Raw genomic sequence first — 18,045 nt, 5'->3', positions numbered from 1 at the left:
TACTATAAACGTTACCAAGGATAGGCTGATAGGGTGCTGCTGGGCTGCCAGGAGTTTCAGCAGACCAAACACTGACTACAATCTGTTTTTATCTGAAAACCAGGATTAAAAAAAAAACAAACCTAAATGACATAATTTTTTCAAGACAAGGTTTCTGTGCTTAGCACTGTCCTAGAGCTGGCCCTGTAGACCAGCTAGTGTGTACATCTGCCTGTCTCTGCCTCTCAAGTGTTGGGACTATAGGCCTATGACACCAGTCACCAGCTCCACTGCCCAGCAAAAAACAGTTCTGCATGGTACTAAAATTAACTTGCCATCTGTCCAGTCCCCAGTATTTATTGTTTTTAATTATATTTGTGTGCAGAGGTCAGAAAAGTGTTGGATACCTGAGCTGTAGTTAGTTGTGTGAGCTGCCCACCAGGATGTTGGGGAGTAAAGTGCCAGAGCACTACACAAACTGCATCATGAGCCATCTTTCCAAATCAAGCCCCTTTCTGTCTTTTTCTTTTTCTTTGAGACAGGGTCTCACTGTGTAACCTTGGATGACCTGAAACTTACTATAGTAAACCAGGCTGGCCTCAAACTCAGAGATTTGGCCGTCTCTGCCTCCTGAGTGCTGGGACTAAAGGTATGTGCCACCATGCCCAGAGCCTACTTCTTGACCTATCATTTATGGCTGTTTTTGTCACAGACTAAATGGCTCATAAAACCCAAAGCATTTACTCCCTTGGTCTTGGACTTTAAGTTTGACTTCTTTTTCAGTGGGCTGTTTAGAAACTGTACATGTGAGGATTTCAGCCCACGAAGCTTTAAGAAAGTGAATATGAGCTAGAGATGTTTTCACAGTTAAAAGTAACTGCTGCTCTTCCTGATGATCCAGGTTCAGTTCCCAATGTCTGTTACACTGTAACACCCTGGGGAAGCAGGAATGTAAGGAATGTACATGCAGGCAAAATACTCATACAGAAAAATAAAAAGACCAGGCACAATTATGTGCACCTGCCTAGAACATTGGGGGGAGAAGATCAGAAGGTCAAGGTCATCCTTCTAAGTTTGAAACAGCCTGGCTACATGAAAATTGTCCCAAAGGCTGAATAAACAAAAGGGCTGGAGAGATGACTCAGCAGTCAAGAGTGGATTCCTGAAAGTTGTCCTCTATTACATATGCATGTGGCAATTTGAACACTCTTACTTCACCCACACTAAAATAAACGAGGCTGGGCATGGTGGCACAATCCTTTGATCTAGGCAGTAAATCTCTGTGAGTTCGAGGCCATCCTGGTCTACAAAAATGAGTCCCAAGATAAACAGGGCTGCCTAGTGAGGCATTGTCTCAAAAACAAACAAACACAGGTATAAAAATACATGGGCCTTGGAAGATACGAAGGCCCCGGCACTGCACGCAGACAAGGGAGGGAAAGCACAGGATCCAGGTGACAAGAAGCACCTGGAACACGAAAGAACTTAGACAAGGCTGGCCAGAGGGAAGACTACATTTTGCTGTTTCTCATTTTCTGTGAAGTCTGGTGGCCAGAACTGAGTAGAGGAAGATAGATTTGCTGGGGTTGGGAGAATTAGTATGTAGTCATCCCAGAATACTCTCTAAAGAAAAGGACAATTTAGACTCATTTCCTGCTCTGCTCAATGAAGTTTGTGGTAACAAGCTGTGTTAACTCCGGTGTTTCAACTAGAGCCTAGGATGTGACCAAAGACTTCCTTTGCTTGGAAAAGCCTTCAGCTATTCATTTAGGCCCTAAACAACTGCTGGACTTTGTGGAGCTGGGACATGCCCCTCCACCTGAGCCTGACCTGTTCCCTGTACAGTGTCCTGTGGGAATACTGAGTTACCCACAAAGTGCAAAGGATGGAATTGTGTGGGCTGCTGTCCCCCTTTTTATATCATAGGCTCCTGCCACTCAGCACATTTTGCCCACCCCTCCACAATGGAACATCCTCAATACCCAGACACATTCTATTTGTTGGAATCAGGCTACATTCTAGAACCTTGCCCTCTCCAATGCCTTCCTCACTCTGGAATATACTGCTGTTTCTGACAGAACACCCTAGCATGGCAGGATTTTGCTGGCCCTGGACAGTGACCACTTGCTCCAGTTCCTGGGTCTGACTTGAACAGGTTTGACCAGGATGCGGTGGCGGGACCGTATCGCTGTGCTGTGCTTCCCTCCAGGCCTGATGCTCACTGTAGCCGCGCTCATCCTCTTCTTCATACACATGGGTGTCTTTGCTAGTGATGTTCACAACTTCTGTGTCATCCACCACTATGACCGCATGAGCTTCCGTTACACGGTTGTACTGATAGTAGGTCTGGAGTGGGGCTCAAGGGCTGGCTGGGAAAATCAAGGGACTGATGGGAGTGTTTGTTATGTCAGGGGGCCACCTTCCCATTAGATTGGTCTCCCAGTTCTCCCAGGTGATCAGCATCGGCTGGGCTGCCATGGGGTCACTCTACGCAGAGATGACCGGTGACAAGTTTCTTAGATGCTTTTCTTTGATCATCCTGAGTGAGTGGAGAGGTGTCCTACAAGGAGGGGGAGTTTTGAAACCCTGAGACATGGCAAGGAGGGCACAAAAATGTTGAGCTGATGGGCTCTTTCCTCTACCCAGTCCTCAATGGAGCCATGTTCTTCAACCGCCTGTCCCTGGAGTTTCTGGCCATCAATTACCGAGAGGAGAGACACTGAGGCCTGGGGACTGGGGGCAGAACTAAGAAGGGAGATGGAAAAAGCTGCTTCAGATGTTTTAATAAAGTCTGCTGTTTATTTGCACCTGTCTGCTCCTTTGAGGGCTGAAGTAGGAGGATGGAGACCCAGAGGCAAGCAGGTAAACACCAATTTGATCAAAAGGGCTTCAGACCTAGCCTTGCAGCTTCAGCCTCCAATTGACTTGGCCCAGGGGGTCTTAGTGTCTCAGGACTGAGGGAGAAGAGTAAAGCCCTCAAGACTTCCCACCTTTTCTCCCTAGGACTCAAGGTCCTAAGCTGGCTCAAACATAAGTAAGGGCTCAGGAAGGACCTACACGGATGTGAGGGTTCATAAGCGGGTCCAGATTAGGATCACTGTCTGCTGCAGCCCGGCCAAGTCGAGACATAAGGGCGAGGAGTGCCAGGAAGCCTAGCAGCCCCAACAGGAGCAGCAGCCCTGCCCGCTGGAGCAGAGTCAGTGGCCGCTTCCGGGACCCAGCCCGGCTCCTAAGAGGAATGAAAGAAAAGTCAAGTCAGGTCCTGGGTCCATGCCATGGCACAGAGAGAAAGAAGCCTTAGTCACTACCTTTGTGGACTAGGACTGATTACCCTGTGCTCCTGTATTCAGCATCACATAGGATTATTATGAAGCTTCAATTAGTGGAATACAAATCGTCCTGGAAGCCTGAATATGTTAAACATGAGGGACAGAAAAAAATCAGGTGGCAACCCAGCAAGAAGGGGCCTGGAAGCCTAAGTCCAAACCTCCTATAGGAGGAAAAGGCAGAGTCCCTGGGGAGAACACAACACACTAAAGCTGCCTGTCAAGCCAGGGCCTCACTGTGGCCCCAGTACCGAGTGTTGTTAGTCCCCAGAACAAGTTCCACTGTCATCAAATTTTCCATTGTGGGGTCTCTCCTTTCTGACACAGAAAAATGGGAACCCTTGTGTCTCTGTGTACCTGAGCAGTTGGGCCAGCCAGCCCAGAGCAGGCCGGCGGCGGTATTTGTCATCATCACAATCTCCATGAACACCTGCTGTCCGGTCATCATCCCGTGTGTCATACACTTTCCTTGGGGCTGTAGAGATGGAGACACCAGCATCAACAGGCTCAGACAAACTGACCCTGTGGCATGGGTGGAGGCAGTATGAAGGTTCTCCGGCCCTCTCCAATCTAACAGAGTACTTTAGGAACTGTGGGGAGGCAACATCTGAACATGGAGCTCACCCCACCCAAATCACCCACTGTCTTCTGTTCTGCCCGGCTCACCATGTGTCGGGGCCTCAGTGCTGCCCATGTGTATGACTGTGTGCTGCTCAGGATGGCTTGGGGAAGGAGGGCGGGCAACCTGGCTGTAGAAAGCAGGGGCAACAGCAGTGCTCTCTCTCTCCTCTTGCATAGGGGTTGTAGTGGCTGTGGAAAGAGAGGAACTCTCAGTTGAGCAGGGGGGCAAGGTTCAGACAGCAGATGGAGACCACCACTTACCATTAAAGCTGGACCAGTCAGAGAAGTCTGAAGAATTGAGGGGCTCGGGCTCTGGGCTGATCATCTCATCGATCTGCAGGAAGGAATCTAAGTCAGTAGCCTGTCTACTCCTGCTGCTAACCCATCCAGTCTGCCTCAGGAGAGGCCGGCACAAACAGATGGTCAGACAGACAGAGAGACTCTCACCAGAGGGAGGCCCAGTCCTGCCCGGGCCCAGTTGACTGTGGCTAGCTTTTCTCTCAGTGCTGAAGCCACTGGGCCAGCTAGGTTGGCTGGGGGGAAGATGGGGCCGTTACAGCTGGGGCACTGGTAGCCTGCAGGCGCTGTGTTTCGTGGAAGCTGGGCAGCTCGTTCATTGATACAGGCCCAGTGAAAGAGATCTTAGGACCCATGAAATAAGAAAGGACAGACATAAGAGAGGCAATTCTTTGAGCTCTTCTCCTTGGCTTAGCAATCCCATACCCCTGAGGCCCAGCTTACTGCAGGAATGAATTTTGGACATATGTGTGGATGCCCAGGACTGGTCCTTTTCTCCCCATTTCAGGTCCCTAAGGCTTCTTGCTAGCACCACTGAACCAAATCAAGGTAGAGTCTACCAATTTGGCCAGCCCATGAGAAGGTGTGACTGGGAAGAAAATGCCTTCTACCTTTTCAAGAGTCTTCTCTGGCCTAACATCATTATACTCCTTGGGCTAATGACTACACAACCATAGTTTCAGGCTGGGTGTGGTTGCAGTGCCTATAATCCTAGCACTTGGGAAGTGAAGACAGGAGTATTAAGATTTCAAGATCAGCCCCATGAAATCCCAATCTCAAAAAAAAAAAAAAAAAAAAAAAAAAAAAACTTTCAGAAAAACTTCCCAGAAACAGATATATGCAGGTATGTAGAGGCACAAATACACGTGTGCTTATAAATACACAAGCAAACTCAAGAGCCATCCCCTCATTGTACACTAGGAGTCATACATGGAAGATGTACACATCTGTACACTTATGTCCCGATACTCACCCCCTACCTTCATGTCATCATGCATTCCATGCAAAGCATGCTCACATACACTCATTACCCATCTACTCGCCCACAAGTACTAACCAAGGTAAACATTTGTATGAATGGACACATAATTTCCCATAGAGAAATACAGGTGAAGCTGTCCCCTTTGGGCCAGCCCCTTGAAAAACTTAAGCTGAGGCTTTTGTATTAGGCTGTGACTACTACTCCTAGCTAACTATAATGTGGGTAGCTTCCTCTCAGTCCAGTCTTAGAGTCAGGAACATCCTCTAAAATGGATGGATCTCGCCCACAGCCACAGCTCACAGTCATCTCTAGCTCCCCAAGCCTAGCAGAGCAGCAAGTCGGAGCTTTAACTTTTAGGGAAGATTCTATGCCTAGGAAGGGAAAAGGCTTGCCTGGGCTCATAAAACACAGCAGTACCTAAAAGAATCAGGATCTGAGGCTCTGCCCTCCAGGCTTGGGGGACTCATTGTCTTGCTGCTTGAAGGGTGCTATCAAACCAGACTCCAAGCTGGATCCTGGAGCTGCCCCGACCCTTTCCCAGGTCTCACCATAGCAGACAAGACGGGTGGTCTCCCGACTGGCCAGGGGTGTGTTGCACAGGCGACAATTGGGGTTGTAGTCACTATCTTGTAGCCACTGCAAGTAGGACTGCACGATGCACTGGAGTGGGAGAGAGGTGTCACAACTGGTGCCCCAGGTCCACGGTGAGCATACCACTCCAAGACCCAACTGCCTTGTTTCTCTCAACAGACTCATTTCATCTGTTCAGTCAATGCACACTTATTGAGTAGCTACTGAAGGCATAGCAGAGAACATCATACACCAAGTCCTTGCATTATGGAGCTTACAGTCTAGCATAGGGCCCCTCATGGACTTGGAAGTAGCCAAGCTTGTCTGTCCACCCACCCTGCTCAGACACTGATACTGGTCTAAACGCCCCACCTTGGCGTGATTGGCTACCAGGCAGTGCTCGCAGACATTAACTCGGTGTTCGAAGCAGAACAGGTTCGTCACCTTCCTCTTGGGGCACTTGCAAAGTCCCATGACCGATCCTAGGGAGAGGCAATCACTTAGCAGGAAGCCCAGGTTCTGGTGGCTGCCACTTTGTTCTCACCAACCCAGTTCGTTTCTTCCTCTAAGTCCCCCAGTCCTGTCCCACACAAAGTCCCAACACCAAATTCTAGCATACTGCCTCACCAAGGGTAAAGCCACGTCCCCTGTACACATCGTACCACAAACGACCGATCCCTCATCCCATCAAGACCCACGCCCTAGCCCAATCTTCCCCACAGCAACTCCAATAACACCAGCCCCGCCCCCAAGACCCCACCCCCCTCTTGACCCGCCCCCAGCCGTCAGACCACATTCTGGATGTCAGCGAACCTCTGCGATGCCGGTCGCGACGGGTGCGTACGGTAATGGAAAGCGCGGAAGGCCGGGAACTGCGCTCACCAACTCCAGTAGAGGCAGCTCCGCTCCGTTCGGATCCGGGCCTCTCTGATTATCCCTCCGCTGCCACGTCTCTTCCGGGTGCGGCGCACGTTGATGACACCACATCGCCGCTAGGCCACTCCTTTGCTTTACGATAGACGTAAAACCTGTGACGACAAAGGGATCGGCCTCTTGCTTTGTGTCACTTCCGCTTTCTCCCTGCCCAGGCGGGTAATTTGAACGTTTGAAGACACAAACTTCCCGTTTGGCGCGAGCTGGCGTCGGCGACCGCGGAGACGGGGCCCGACCACAAACATGTCGGAGCGGCGAACACGATCCGGAGGGGCCGCCCAGCGGTCTGGTGAGCGAAGGGGGCACGGGAGCAGTGGGGCCGGGTTGTTTGGAGAATAAAGCTTGGCTCCCGGTGGGAGACGCCCCAAAAGGGGTAGTTGGAAAACGACTTTTGCTTTTCTGAACTCGTCAAGCATCTTGTTTCGTTTGGTTGTCTTTTCTTCGAGCAAAGTTTTGCTCATCATTAAACATGTTTTTCTTTCCAGGGCCCAGGACTTTACTTACTAAATCTTCAAAGTCGTCCAAGCGGAAATCTGGCTCAGATATTCCGAACACGCTCCCTGAAATCTGGCCGAAGGTGAGTTCCTAGTTCCTCAGGTGTTGGGGTTTCTTGTGCACTGTGTATTCAGATGCTAATTTCTATGGTTTCTAGTCTGACTAGCAAGGTCAAGTATTTCCTGTCTCACTGTTTTCTATCTCTGATTGGTTGATAAAGAGCTCATCAGCCTATGGCTGTGCAAGGAAGGACAGAGGAGGCGGGGAGATCCGAACCCAGTGAGAAGTCCCAAAGAGACCACAGAGACAAGTAGGAGAGGGGGGTAGCATGGAGGGACCAGGTGGTTTCATCATGAAGTCAAAAGGAATGAGCAGTTATGAGGACACACTTGGACCAGAGTGAGTCAGGGCAAGGCTCAGATGCAGGTAAAGGACTGTATGGCTGGAAGATAGGCAGCCTTCGAGGGTTACAGTAGCTCAGAACCTGCACAGCATAGTGCCAGCAGCCATCTAATAATACCTCTGTCATTTATTCAGGAGATAGAAGGGGGGTGAGGAAGGAAGAAATGCCCTGCAGTTATTTGGGAGCAAAGTGGTAAAAGAACCCCAATGCTTCCATAGTTGGTGCCCAACATAGGGCAAGAACTTAAACAAAATAACAAACTTAGAACAATGCTGAAACTTCTTGGGTAGAAGGTGAAAAAAAACTTTTCTTAGCACCCCCTACCCCAAATTACTTTTCCACTGAACTAGAGAGTTTTGAACTAATGTAAAGCTCGTGGATAATTTTTTTTTCAGACAACTCCAGCTGCCCCAGTCAGAAAGGCCATCGTCTTGAAGAAGATTGTAGCTCATGCAGTAGAGGTGAGGGGCTGACAGAGGGATTTGGGAGTGAGATGTCAAAACTGGGCTTAGCTCTTGACGGATCCTTTGTTATCCCTACAGGTCCCAGATGTCCACACACCACTTCGAAGGAGTCCAAGGGTGAGTTTCAGTTCTATCTGTTTATTTGTGTAGGATTTAACTCATTCGCCTTAAAGGATAGGCATATTAAAAACTCACTTTTGCCCAGGCAACAACTTCATGGCTGGTTAGCTTAGGTCTGTCTCACTGTATAACACTGTTTCCTGAACTGGCAGTTAACATAGACCAGACTGGCTTCACATTCAGAGATCCAGCTGTATCAGTCTCTAAAGATAGATTCAAATATTAGAAATAGTTGCTGGGTGGTGGTACACACTTTTAATCCCAGCACTCAGGCAGAGGCAGGCAGACTGCTGACTTATTGGCTAGCCTGATCTACAGAGTGAGTTCCAGGGTTACATGTGGCCAAGCCTGGCCCTGAATTTATTTAGTACGTGCTTAAAGCTGGTTTTGAATTTTCTGATTCTCAAATCTCCTAAGTGCCAAAATTACAGGTGTGCACCCAGTGATGTTTTGTTCTTTGAACAAGGTTATGTTGCTCTGGCTAGCTTTGGCACTCTTTGGTTACCTTCCTTCCTTCCTTTCTTGGTCTCAGTGTGCTGGGGATTACAGACTTGAGGCAGAGTGCCAGGTTTGACTTGTTATTCTGATGTGTATGGTGCTGGAGATCAATCTCAGGACACAATCCCAGGTTCATACTAAGCAGGCGCCCTGCTGGTGAGATGGTCTCAACCATCTTTTTGTATGTGTGCGGCTGGGGTGGGGGGGAGTGTTCAAGACTGCTTTTCTATATAACAGCCCTGTCCTAGAACTTTGTAGATCGGGCAGGCCTCAAACTCCCTCTCAACCCCCACCACAATGCTAGGATTCAAGACATGTATTACCATGCCTGGCTTCCCAACTAGCTTTTAACCAAAGTACTGACAATAAAATTGAAGTATTATAGAAGGATTTTTCTGTGAATGATTTCACTGGAGTCCTAGGACCAAGGGGGTAGGGGGGACAGTAAAGATGGTGAGGGTCCAACTGAGATCATAGTAGGGGTGAGTGTCCTATCACATCATCTCCCAGAGGTCTTCTGATCTCTCCATTGCCATCATTGACATTTCTCTGGAGTGTTTGTCAACATCTAGTAAGGTACCTATTTACATGTTTGATGTCTTTTCCCTCTAACCATAACCTTCAGAGCAGGAACTTCTGCATTCAAGGCCAGCCTGCTCTACATAGAGAGACTGAGTCTCAAAAAAAAAAAAAAAAAAAAAAAATCTGACTGCAGATGATGAATAGTGGTCGGGGTCATTCCTCTTCTGATTAACATCCGTTTATTAAGGTTCTCCAGAGGTTATGGCCAGGAAATATATTGCTGACTTCCTTGTATTAGAGCACAAGTGTCCTTGAGTTTGTCCTTTTATTATTTTACTAGGTCTTGGCCTCCAGAAAACTAGGTGCCAGGTTTCGTGTCTATCAATTCAGGGAGCCTCCAGTGTGCAGGATTCTGCTATTCATGCTGCGCACCGGCAGAGTTAGCTAGACAGCTGGTGGCACCTGGTCCTCAAGGAGTTTCCCTGTCTGGATGGCATGACTGAATTAACCAGCCAACAGACCAGCCTCAGATAGCTGTGCCATGATAGCATAGTTGCAGATGGAAGGCTGGGCTGGACTGGACTGGGCTGAGTCTCCGGTATGAACAGCCTCCCTGAGGAGGAACTATCTGAACTGAGAGTGGAGGTATGAGTAACCAGTCCAGTAGCCTCAAGTACACGTCAGACTAAGGTTTTGCTGTTAACAGCTTTTGCCATGGCTCTACTAGCATTGGGCCAAAGCCCTGTGATGGCCACATACATAGAGGACTTCTGTTCTATTCTTCATCTTCAGGGTCTAGATCATTATTTCCCGACTGTCTTAGTCAGGGTTTCTATTCCTGCACAAACATGACCAAGAAGCAAGTTGGGGAGGAAGAGGTTTATTCAGCTTACACTTCCATATCACTGTTCATCACCAGAAGAAGTCAGGACTGGAATTCAAGCAGGTCAGGAAGGAGGAACTGATGCAGAGGCCATGGAGAGATGTCACTTACTGACTTGCTTCCCATGGCTTGGTCAGCCTTCTTTCTTATAGAACCCAGGTCTACCAGCCCAGGGATGGCACCAACCACAATTGGCTGGCCCTCCCCCCCTTGATCACTAGTTGAGAAAATGCCTTACAGCTGGATCTCATGGAGGCATTTCCTCAACTGAGGCTCCTTTCTCTGTGATAACTCCAGCTTGTGTCAAGTTGACACAAAACCAGCCAGTACACTGACCTAGTCACACAGGCTTTTTTCATTCATTGACTGAAAGACCTTGTCCTCGGGGCTTTTATATCTCCTCTTCCCACCCACTACCTAGAACACAGTTACTCCAGATGTCCACACAACTCTGCAGCACACCTTCAAACCATAGCTCGTGCCCTCTTCTTAGACTACAATCCCAGCCTGCCCCGGAGTTTTGTTCTGTATCTCTGGTTGGCCTGCAACTCAGATCTGCCTGCCTCTGCCTCCCAGTTGCTGGGCTAAAGGCATGTGCCTACTGCTACCGCCCAGCTTTCCTCATTGTGTTCTTATTGCTACAACAGAAGCACTGAAGTGCCAGTGGCTTCTTGTTTTCTTTGATGTATTCATAGTACCAAAAACAGTCCATGGTTACCAGTAGGTAATTGGCCAGAGGAACATTTTTGGGAAATCTTTAGCAGTTATGTAGCAGGTGAGCCTGGATGTAGGCAAAGTAAGTACTTAGGAGGCCACCAAGGCAGTTTAGCTATGCTGAGACTTTATGTCAGCTAACAAGTGGTGGTTATTTACAAGTGCAACTCCTCAGGAACAATATGATTCTCTCTTCCTAACAGTGGGCATGGAACCAGGGCTTGCACATTGTGGGCATGTGTTATCTATGGCTGTGTTTGTTGCTTAAAGTCTATCATGGAGTGGGGATAGAACTTCACAACACAGTATTTGCTGAACTTGGACAAGGTCCTGTGCACCATCCTTACGCCATGAAGTATAAAAAAAAGAAAAAAACAGCAGAAATCCGATGTGTCTTGCAGGCATAGGCAGTCTTTCTATCATGAATCCCCTAGCTGATAAGACTTTTCTCCTGTCCTGATACAGATCTCTTTTATCTTGGAAAAAGAAAACAACCCTCCGCTCAAGGAACCCACTAAAGAGGACCTCTTCAAGACTTGTAGTGTCCCTGGCACTCCCTCCAGCACCCCTGTGCTGTACACTCAGAAGGTTGAGTCTGGTTCTGGAGAAGAGGAGCTGGACACCAGAGATTTGGAAATGTCTCAGAAAGTCAGGCGGTCGTATAGTCGGCTACAGACCCTCGGTCATGCCTCAACCTCCACCCCTGGCCGCCGATCCTTTGGCTTTGAGGAACCTGAAGACTTGCCTGGAGTCTCACCTGTTGTGGGTTCAAAGTTAATTGAGACCCCAAAGGTTTCTTTGAAGCACTTGGTTCCAGATAGAACACTCCCTGGAATCTCTCCCCCAGTTGTGAAAGAGAAACGAAAGAAGAAGGTCCCTGAGATCCCGGTGAGTGAACAAGCAGGGGGTGTGCAGGGCCAGACAGCTCTGCCTCTGGAGGGAAGTCAGTGCCTAAAGGTATGGGTGACGTGCTCTGGCCAACATGGCTGCTCTTCCCACTCATGTGCCTTCATTTCTTTCCACCAGAAATCAGAGCTGGATAAGTGGGCTATGGCCATGAATGCTGAATTTGAAGCTGCTGAGCAGTTTGATCTTCTGATTGAATGAGATGAACTGGGATGCCAATCATTGAGTAGGGTGAACTGGCTGGCTCTTCATGTACATACTGTGCCCTTTGAGTAGAACAGAATATATGGAGTCCTCTTTGCTCGCCTTATTACCCAGAAAGGTGTTCCTGGCCTCTTACCATATTGTGTCTAGTTACCCTGGACTGCCGTGTTGGGGATGAGAAGCCGCTTTTGCTCTGAGGCCAGAACTATCAGAAACTGGTTTAGCCATGGGCTGTCTCTGCTGTTGCGTCGAGCCACCAGCCAGTAAAGAGGGTTTGTGTTCTGCTTTGTTTCTGTAGAGTTGAGAGGACTTAGAGGCCGGGGGACAGTTAAATGCTTGAGGGAGGGTCTGGACATTGAGTCTCTGGAGTCTGGGATATGAAAGGAGGGGGAACAGTGACTATTATGTAGCAACTGGTCTGTGTCTACTGTTGACATTGGTGAATGGGGTACTGCTGCTTTCAGCAAAATGGGTACACTTGATAGTGTGGGCCTCAGATGCACCAACATAAGGTTTATAGTCTCTGCTTTGAGCTCTTTCCTCACCCACATCTGCTTCTTTAAACATAGCTGCATGGTCTCAGCTCAGGACATCTTGTCACATCTCTCACATGCTAAACAGCTGGAGCCCTGATGGCAGCTTCTGCTGTGAGCTTAACTATTGTTCTCACCTGAGACCATTCCCAGGGGGTTGTTGGGAACAAAAGTGGATATATCATGGTTTCTGCGGTTCCTTCCTGCCTACCACCTCCTCTCAATTATGGTAAAAGTTATGGTTTAAAGGCCATTGGACTTCTGACATTTGCAAGTTGATGGGAATGAGAACCCACGGGAGAACCTGGTATACCAGGATGGTTTCAGTGGGACACTCCTGCAGGACCTGTCTTTACCTGTTCTGTGGACTTCGGCTGGATCATGCTGAATTGCTTGCTACCTTCACTACAGACCTTTGAGGAACGAATGTGCAGCCTAAGGGAAAGGTGGCTTGATTTCAAATAAACTTTAGAAGTCTGCCTGTCTGTAGACTGCTTTTTACCTGGTCCAAGACAGAGCCCATGCTGAAGCCCTACATGCCATGTGTTTGGGCTGTGTCACCTCTACCAGCCTGGCCTCCTTCCAGTGACTCTGTCTGGTCCCAGTTTCTTCCTCCAAGCTAGGGAGGGCTTCCTGGAATGGAGGGCTTCTCTCAGGACAGAGGAACTTGGATCTGAGCAAGGCTGCTAAGCACTCTTTCCCAGGGGAGGCACATGGAATCAACTACAGCTAGCCCTAGTCCCCTTCTCTTCAAGCTCCGTCCAGTGGAGGAGCCTGTGGCCCAGGTATAATCAGATGTTATTGAGTTCAGTTCCCAGCAACCACACGGTGGCACAACCATCTGTAATAGGATCTAATGCCCTCCTCTGGTGTGTCTGAGGACAGTGACAATACTCATATAACTAAAATAAATAAATCTTTAAAAAAAGAAAAAATAGCAAAACCAAAAACTCAACAACAAAAACCCACAAGGGCTTGGCAGGGAGAGAAGAGGAGGAGATAATATTTAAAGGAACCCTACTATTGTAGAAGCAAGGCAAAGACGGCACTTGAGCCCTTCCTTTGGCACAGTTCCTTTCGTATTTTGTTGTCTGTTTCTCCAGATAGGGTTTCGTGTAACCCAGGCTGGCCTTTACATTGTTATTTACCTGAAAGGTAGCCTTACATTTTTTTATTCCCCTGCTTCCACTTCTAAGTACTAAGACCACAGCTGTGCCTAAAATGTTCACTTTTGGGGTGTAATGGTTGTGGACTCTGGAGGTAACTCACGTGTAAACCTCAACCAAACAAGCCTAACTTCCCAAGTTTGTTCCTTGAAGTCAATAGTGGAAGAACGGACTCCTGAAAGTCGTCCTCTGATCTCCCCGAGTGGGCCATACACACACCTGCACTAACTCAGCGCTAATAAAGATTTTTTAAACACTGAGAACTGGGTGTATTGATCGATTCCTTTTTTTTTTTTCCTCTTATGACAAAATAGCTCAGTAAGAAAGGGTTTGTCTTGGCTCACAGTCTGCAGGGAACAATGGCAGCAGGCCTGCTCGCATAGCATTTGAGATGCAGGGAGAGATGAGTGCTGATGCTCAGTTCTCTTTCTGCTTTTCATTCCTTCTGGGACCCCAGCCCATAGAGCAGTGTGTCCTCCAAGAGAGGGGGTCTTCCTCAGTTAACCCACTCTAGGAACTTCTTCACAGGCATGCCAGGAAATTTGTCTCCTAGGTGACTAGATTGTCAAGGTGACAATATTAACCATCAACACTGGGCATCCCACATTGTATTTGCTGAGGCCTTTACCATCTGGGCTGGGCTTTGGTCTGGCAACACTAGCTAGCTCTGGAGGCTCTGGCTTGCTGAATAGTGCTGGTAATGGGCTCTAGACAATTACTACTGAGACCAATTACCATCCCAAGGAAACCAACCTTGTTAGAAAATAGAAAAGACAAGCAAATGGATGAGGGAAATGGGTAACCAATCAGGTCTGTGTCTCCCTTAGTCTTCCACAGGCAGGCAGAGTGCCAGCTCCAAGCAGGTCTTGAAAACAGCCATGCAGCCTGCTGAGCCACAGCTAGAAGAACCTAAGGACCCCGGGGCGCCCGATATTGAGGTGACAGCAAAGCCCTGGGGGCTTCCCCATCTACTGTTGACCCTAAGACAGAAGGCAAGAGAGATAGGCAGGCTGCAGAAATTTTTCCTTAGTCTGGGCCAAGACTTGTATTCCTGACCCTCAGACTCCTGGCTGTGGAGCATCTTGGGTCCTGCAGCAGCTGGAGGGCCTCCTCTGGGAAATAACTCATTCACTCTGTCCTTTCCACCGCTTCTTCCCCAGAAGCTGAGAGGTGCAGAGATCAAATCCCTGTAGAGAGGAGAGGTGGACAGAGCAAGAAGGGGAAGGAGGGTTGGGCTTTTGGGTTGGAAACTTTATGCCATTTCAGTCACCAAAGCACCTTCTCTACAAAGCCATCTTCAGAGCAAATGTTGGACACACAGCCGGAACCCACTGTCAAATTCCTGTTCACACTCCTGAACGCTCCTGAGCCCAAAGATGATGAGACGTAAGACTGCCTGAATGGTGTGTGTCTGAGTGGGTATTTCTTGAGAGACCTGGAAGGCAACTCCCACCAAAGACCACCCAAACCTGTGCTAAAATTAAGCTTTGGGCTCAACAGTCCACTCATGACTGATGGGGCTAGGTATCAGGCTGGGAACACAGCTGGCCTCTAGACCCTGAGGTCCAACTCTTACCTCCCCAGGGACAGAGAGATATTGGAGAGTCAGTTCGTGGGTCAGGATGACTGGGGCCCTAGGAGGACCTCAGAAGAACTACAGCTTTTGCAGAGGGACTGCAGCAGGTGAGTTTCAGGGACAGACTAGTGGGGCAAAGTATTCAGGACAGGTTAGTGAAGCCAGATCTAGTTCTTAGCTGAGGGCTTGGGCTGCTTCTGTGGCTTTGGGTCTCCACTTGCCCTGAATTCCTTGCCTGTCTTCTCTGATGTCTTTATTCTGTCAGGGCCCTCGACTCTCGAGCAGAAGTATCCTACAGGATCTGTCCTACCCATTAGTGACCATAGCCATGGCTGAGTGGCAGGAGTCTAATGTGTTAAGGATTCTTACATTGAACTGTCAAAGAACTAGATGGGTAGCTGGTCGTGGAGGGGTTCTGTTCTGTGATGTCAGCCAATGGGGCTGAGGTCTACTCAATTCCTCCTGGCAACAGAGGTCCAGGGACGGAAGTGATGTCTCTCCTTCAGGGCTCCATGTCTTTGACCCTGAATCTGAGCACTGGCACTGAGCTCTCGGGCAGGGCTGATTCATACTAGGAACCTTCAGAGTCCTGAACCAGACCTTACAGAGCTCAAAGAGAGATGGCCAGCTTTCTGCCCTGCTCCTTGGTGATAAGCAAGTCTGCTTAATAAAAGTTGTGTATGGGTGAGTGGCTGCAATCCCAGCATTTAGAGATGGAAGCAGGAAGATCAGGGATTCAACATCATCTGCTCTTTGAGAATTCTGAGCCAGCCTGGGTTACATGAAATCTTGTGAATAAATGAGTGTGGGTTGAGCATGTAGCTCCGTTGGTTGAACATTATGCCTTTCAGGAAACTATGGTTCAAATCACAGTACTGTATAAACCAGGTGTGACAGTGTGTGTGCCAAAGTCAGCAGTGGGAGGAGAAAATAGAAGAATCAAGAGTTCAGAGTCGGGGGCTGGAGAGATGGCTCAGGGGTTAAGAACACTGGCGCTCTTCCAAAGGTCCTGAGTTCAATTCCCAGCAACCACATGGTGGCTCACAACCATCTCTATCAACTAACTCTAATTTCAGGGAATCTGGACTCTGAGGGCACCAGGCACAGGAACAGATAATAATATAAGCAAAGTAAATCTTTTTTTGTTTGTTTGCTTTCCAAGACAAGGTCCTGTCCTAGAACTCACTGTGTAGGCTATCCTGGAATTTACAGATATTCACCTGCCTCTGTGTACCACCACTGCTCTACTGAGATAACTAAACATTAAAGAAAATGCTGGCCATGGTAGCCCACACTTTAAATCCCAGCACCAGGAGGCCGAGGCAGGCAGTTCTCTGTGTGTTTGAGGCCAGTCTTGTCTACATAGTGAGTTCCAGGCCAGCCAGGGCTACATGATAAGACATCGTCTCAGAAACAAAAAGAGAGAGAACAAGCAGGATTGGTTTTTCTGGGCTGTTAATGCAGGTTATAATGGGAGGATCAGTTTCCTCTGTGATGGTGATGGGGGGAGGGGTCCTACAGAGTCACCAACCACAGAGCTAATTCAGGAGGTGTGTGTACTGTAGGGGTGACTGGGAAAAGAGCCTGGGGCTCAGGGAGCTTCTCCTTTCCCCTAGGCTTCAGGAAGAGCTGTACTCTAACCAAAGGGACAACCAAGCCCTTGAAGAGAAGCTAGAAAACCTGGTGAGACCCTCAGCCCCAGAGCCATGCTATGCCTTGGCTCCTCCCTGCTCCCAGCCTTGCCCCTTTGCTCCAGAGGCTGAACTCAGTCCCGCTGGTATAGCCACCCAGGTCCTGTACCCTCTATTCTAGCCTACCTTTTTGTACGAGAACCTGGAGGACATTGTGGTCATTTCAGAAGAATCTAGGGTTTCCCCGGAGACAGATAAAGATTCCCAAGGCAAAGCAGAGGACATCCAGGAGGAAGCAGAGGACATTCAAGAGGAAGCAAGAATCACCCAGAAAGAAGCAGAAGACACCCAGGAGAAAGCAGAGGACACTCAGGAGGAAGCAGGGGATACCCAGGAGGAAGTCCAACCTCTTAAGCACCCGAGGAGGGTTTCTGGCCTGCGCTACTCCTTTGATGCTCCCATACCTTTGCCAGCAGGCACCTTATTCCCAGAAAATTCTCACAGGAATGCTCCACCAGTCAGCCCTTGTTTAAGCCCCAGCAATAAAGATCCCCACTGAGTTGTAGAACCAAGCATCCATGGGCCTTGGATGAGGTGGACATCCAGCCAATCCAAAGAGAGCTAGGTCTCTGGACTTTTTTTTTTTTTTTTTTTTTTTTAATAGTTTATTCATGGCATGGGGACGGGAGTTAAGAGGGTAGTATGGGAAAGGGAGGAGAAGGAGAGGGAGAGAGGGGAGGGGGGAAAAGGAGAAGAGGGGAGAGGAGAAAAAAGGAGTAGAGAAGAGGCCAGCCATGGAGAGAGAAGGGCGAAGGAAATGGGGAGAGGAGGGACAAAGGGGTAGGAGCAAGAGAGGCAAGAGGTCTCTAGACTTTCCTAACCTTATAGTGCTGCCTTCAGATTCACTCAAGGATCTATGATAAATAAGTTCCAGGGTGGGACAGGAAGGGATTGTACTCATATCCCTGAGGATGAAAGCTGTAATTTCAGAGCACAGACTAAGAAGGTTGGGAAGAACCTCTTTTGTAGGTTATGGGGTAGGGAGCAGGAAGAGAGTGAGAATTCCCAAGGCCTTAGAGATGCTTTTAGGTTTGGGCTGTGACTGCTTGAGTGCTTTTCCTTTCTGGTGTGCCCAGACTGGGAAGCCTCACTAGGCTTCCACATTCCTAAAGTGAGAGACATAAAATGTGTGTATGAAGGGAAGTCCTACTTTCTAAAGCCT

The 18,045-nt window shown here is 48.7% G+C and overlaps 3 protein-coding genes and 1 pseudogene across 4 annotated transcripts; 3 read left to right on the top strand and 1 right to left on the bottom strand.

Annotated features, from left to right (window-relative positions):
• Positions 1-2,145: 2,145 nt before the first annotated feature.
• On the top strand, positions 2,146-2,702 carry TMEM262 (transmembrane protein 262; the record flags this gene model as incomplete). Its single annotated transcript, XM_080913530.1, has 3 exons — positions 2,146-2,319; positions 2,423-2,522; positions 2,626-2,702. The coding sequence occupies 3 exons, from the start codon at positions 2,146-2,148 to the stop codon at positions 2,700-2,702; spliced, it is 351 nt and encodes a 116-aa protein (XP_080769656.1).
• Positions 2,703-2,781: 79 nt separating this feature from the next.
• Positions 2,782-6,727, bottom strand: ZFPL1 (zinc finger protein like 1). Its single transcript, XM_080913513.1, has 8 exons — positions 6,589-6,727; positions 6,148-6,257; positions 5,754-5,865; positions 4,374-4,567; positions 4,188-4,260; positions 3,972-4,115; positions 3,663-3,780; positions 2,782-3,208 (listed from the first exon to the last, which is right to left on the bottom strand). The coding sequence occupies exons 2-8, from the start codon at positions 6,247-6,249 to the stop codon at positions 3,022-3,024; spliced, it is 930 nt and encodes a 309-aa protein (XP_080769639.1). The 5' UTR covers positions 6,250-6,257; positions 6,589-6,727; the 3' UTR covers positions 2,782-3,021.
• A 224-nt stretch (positions 6,728-6,951) lies between these two features.
• LOC308418158 (sororin-like) lies at positions 6,952-11,962 on the top strand (the record flags this gene model as incomplete). The annotated part of the gene is made up of 6 exons (XM_080913520.1): positions 6,952-6,997; positions 7,194-7,285; positions 8,002-8,067; positions 8,149-8,187; positions 11,273-11,695; positions 11,834-11,962. 6 exons carry the CDS (start codon positions 6,952-6,954, stop codon positions 11,912-11,914), a joined length of 747 nt encoding a protein of 248 aa, XP_080769646.1. The 3' UTR covers positions 11,915-11,962.
• Positions 11,963-14,494: 2,532 nt separating this feature from the next.
• On the top strand, positions 14,495-17,237 carry LOC308417595 (annotated as a pseudogene). Its single transcript has 5 exons — positions 14,495-14,554; positions 14,908-15,002; positions 15,201-15,299; positions 16,809-16,875; positions 17,005-17,237. The product of its transcript is annotated as an uncharacterized misc_RNA (transcript).
• Positions 17,238-18,045: the final 808 nt, after the last annotated feature.

Source organism: Micromys minutus, assembly GCF_963924665.1.
Source record: "Micromys minutus genome assembly, chromosome: 2".
Classification (NCBI taxonomy): domain Eukaryota; kingdom Metazoa; phylum Chordata; class Mammalia; order Rodentia; family Muridae; genus Micromys; species Micromys minutus.
The sequence above is the reverse complement of the archived record's forward strand: the minus strand, read 5'-3'. Positions and strand labels throughout refer to the sequence as shown.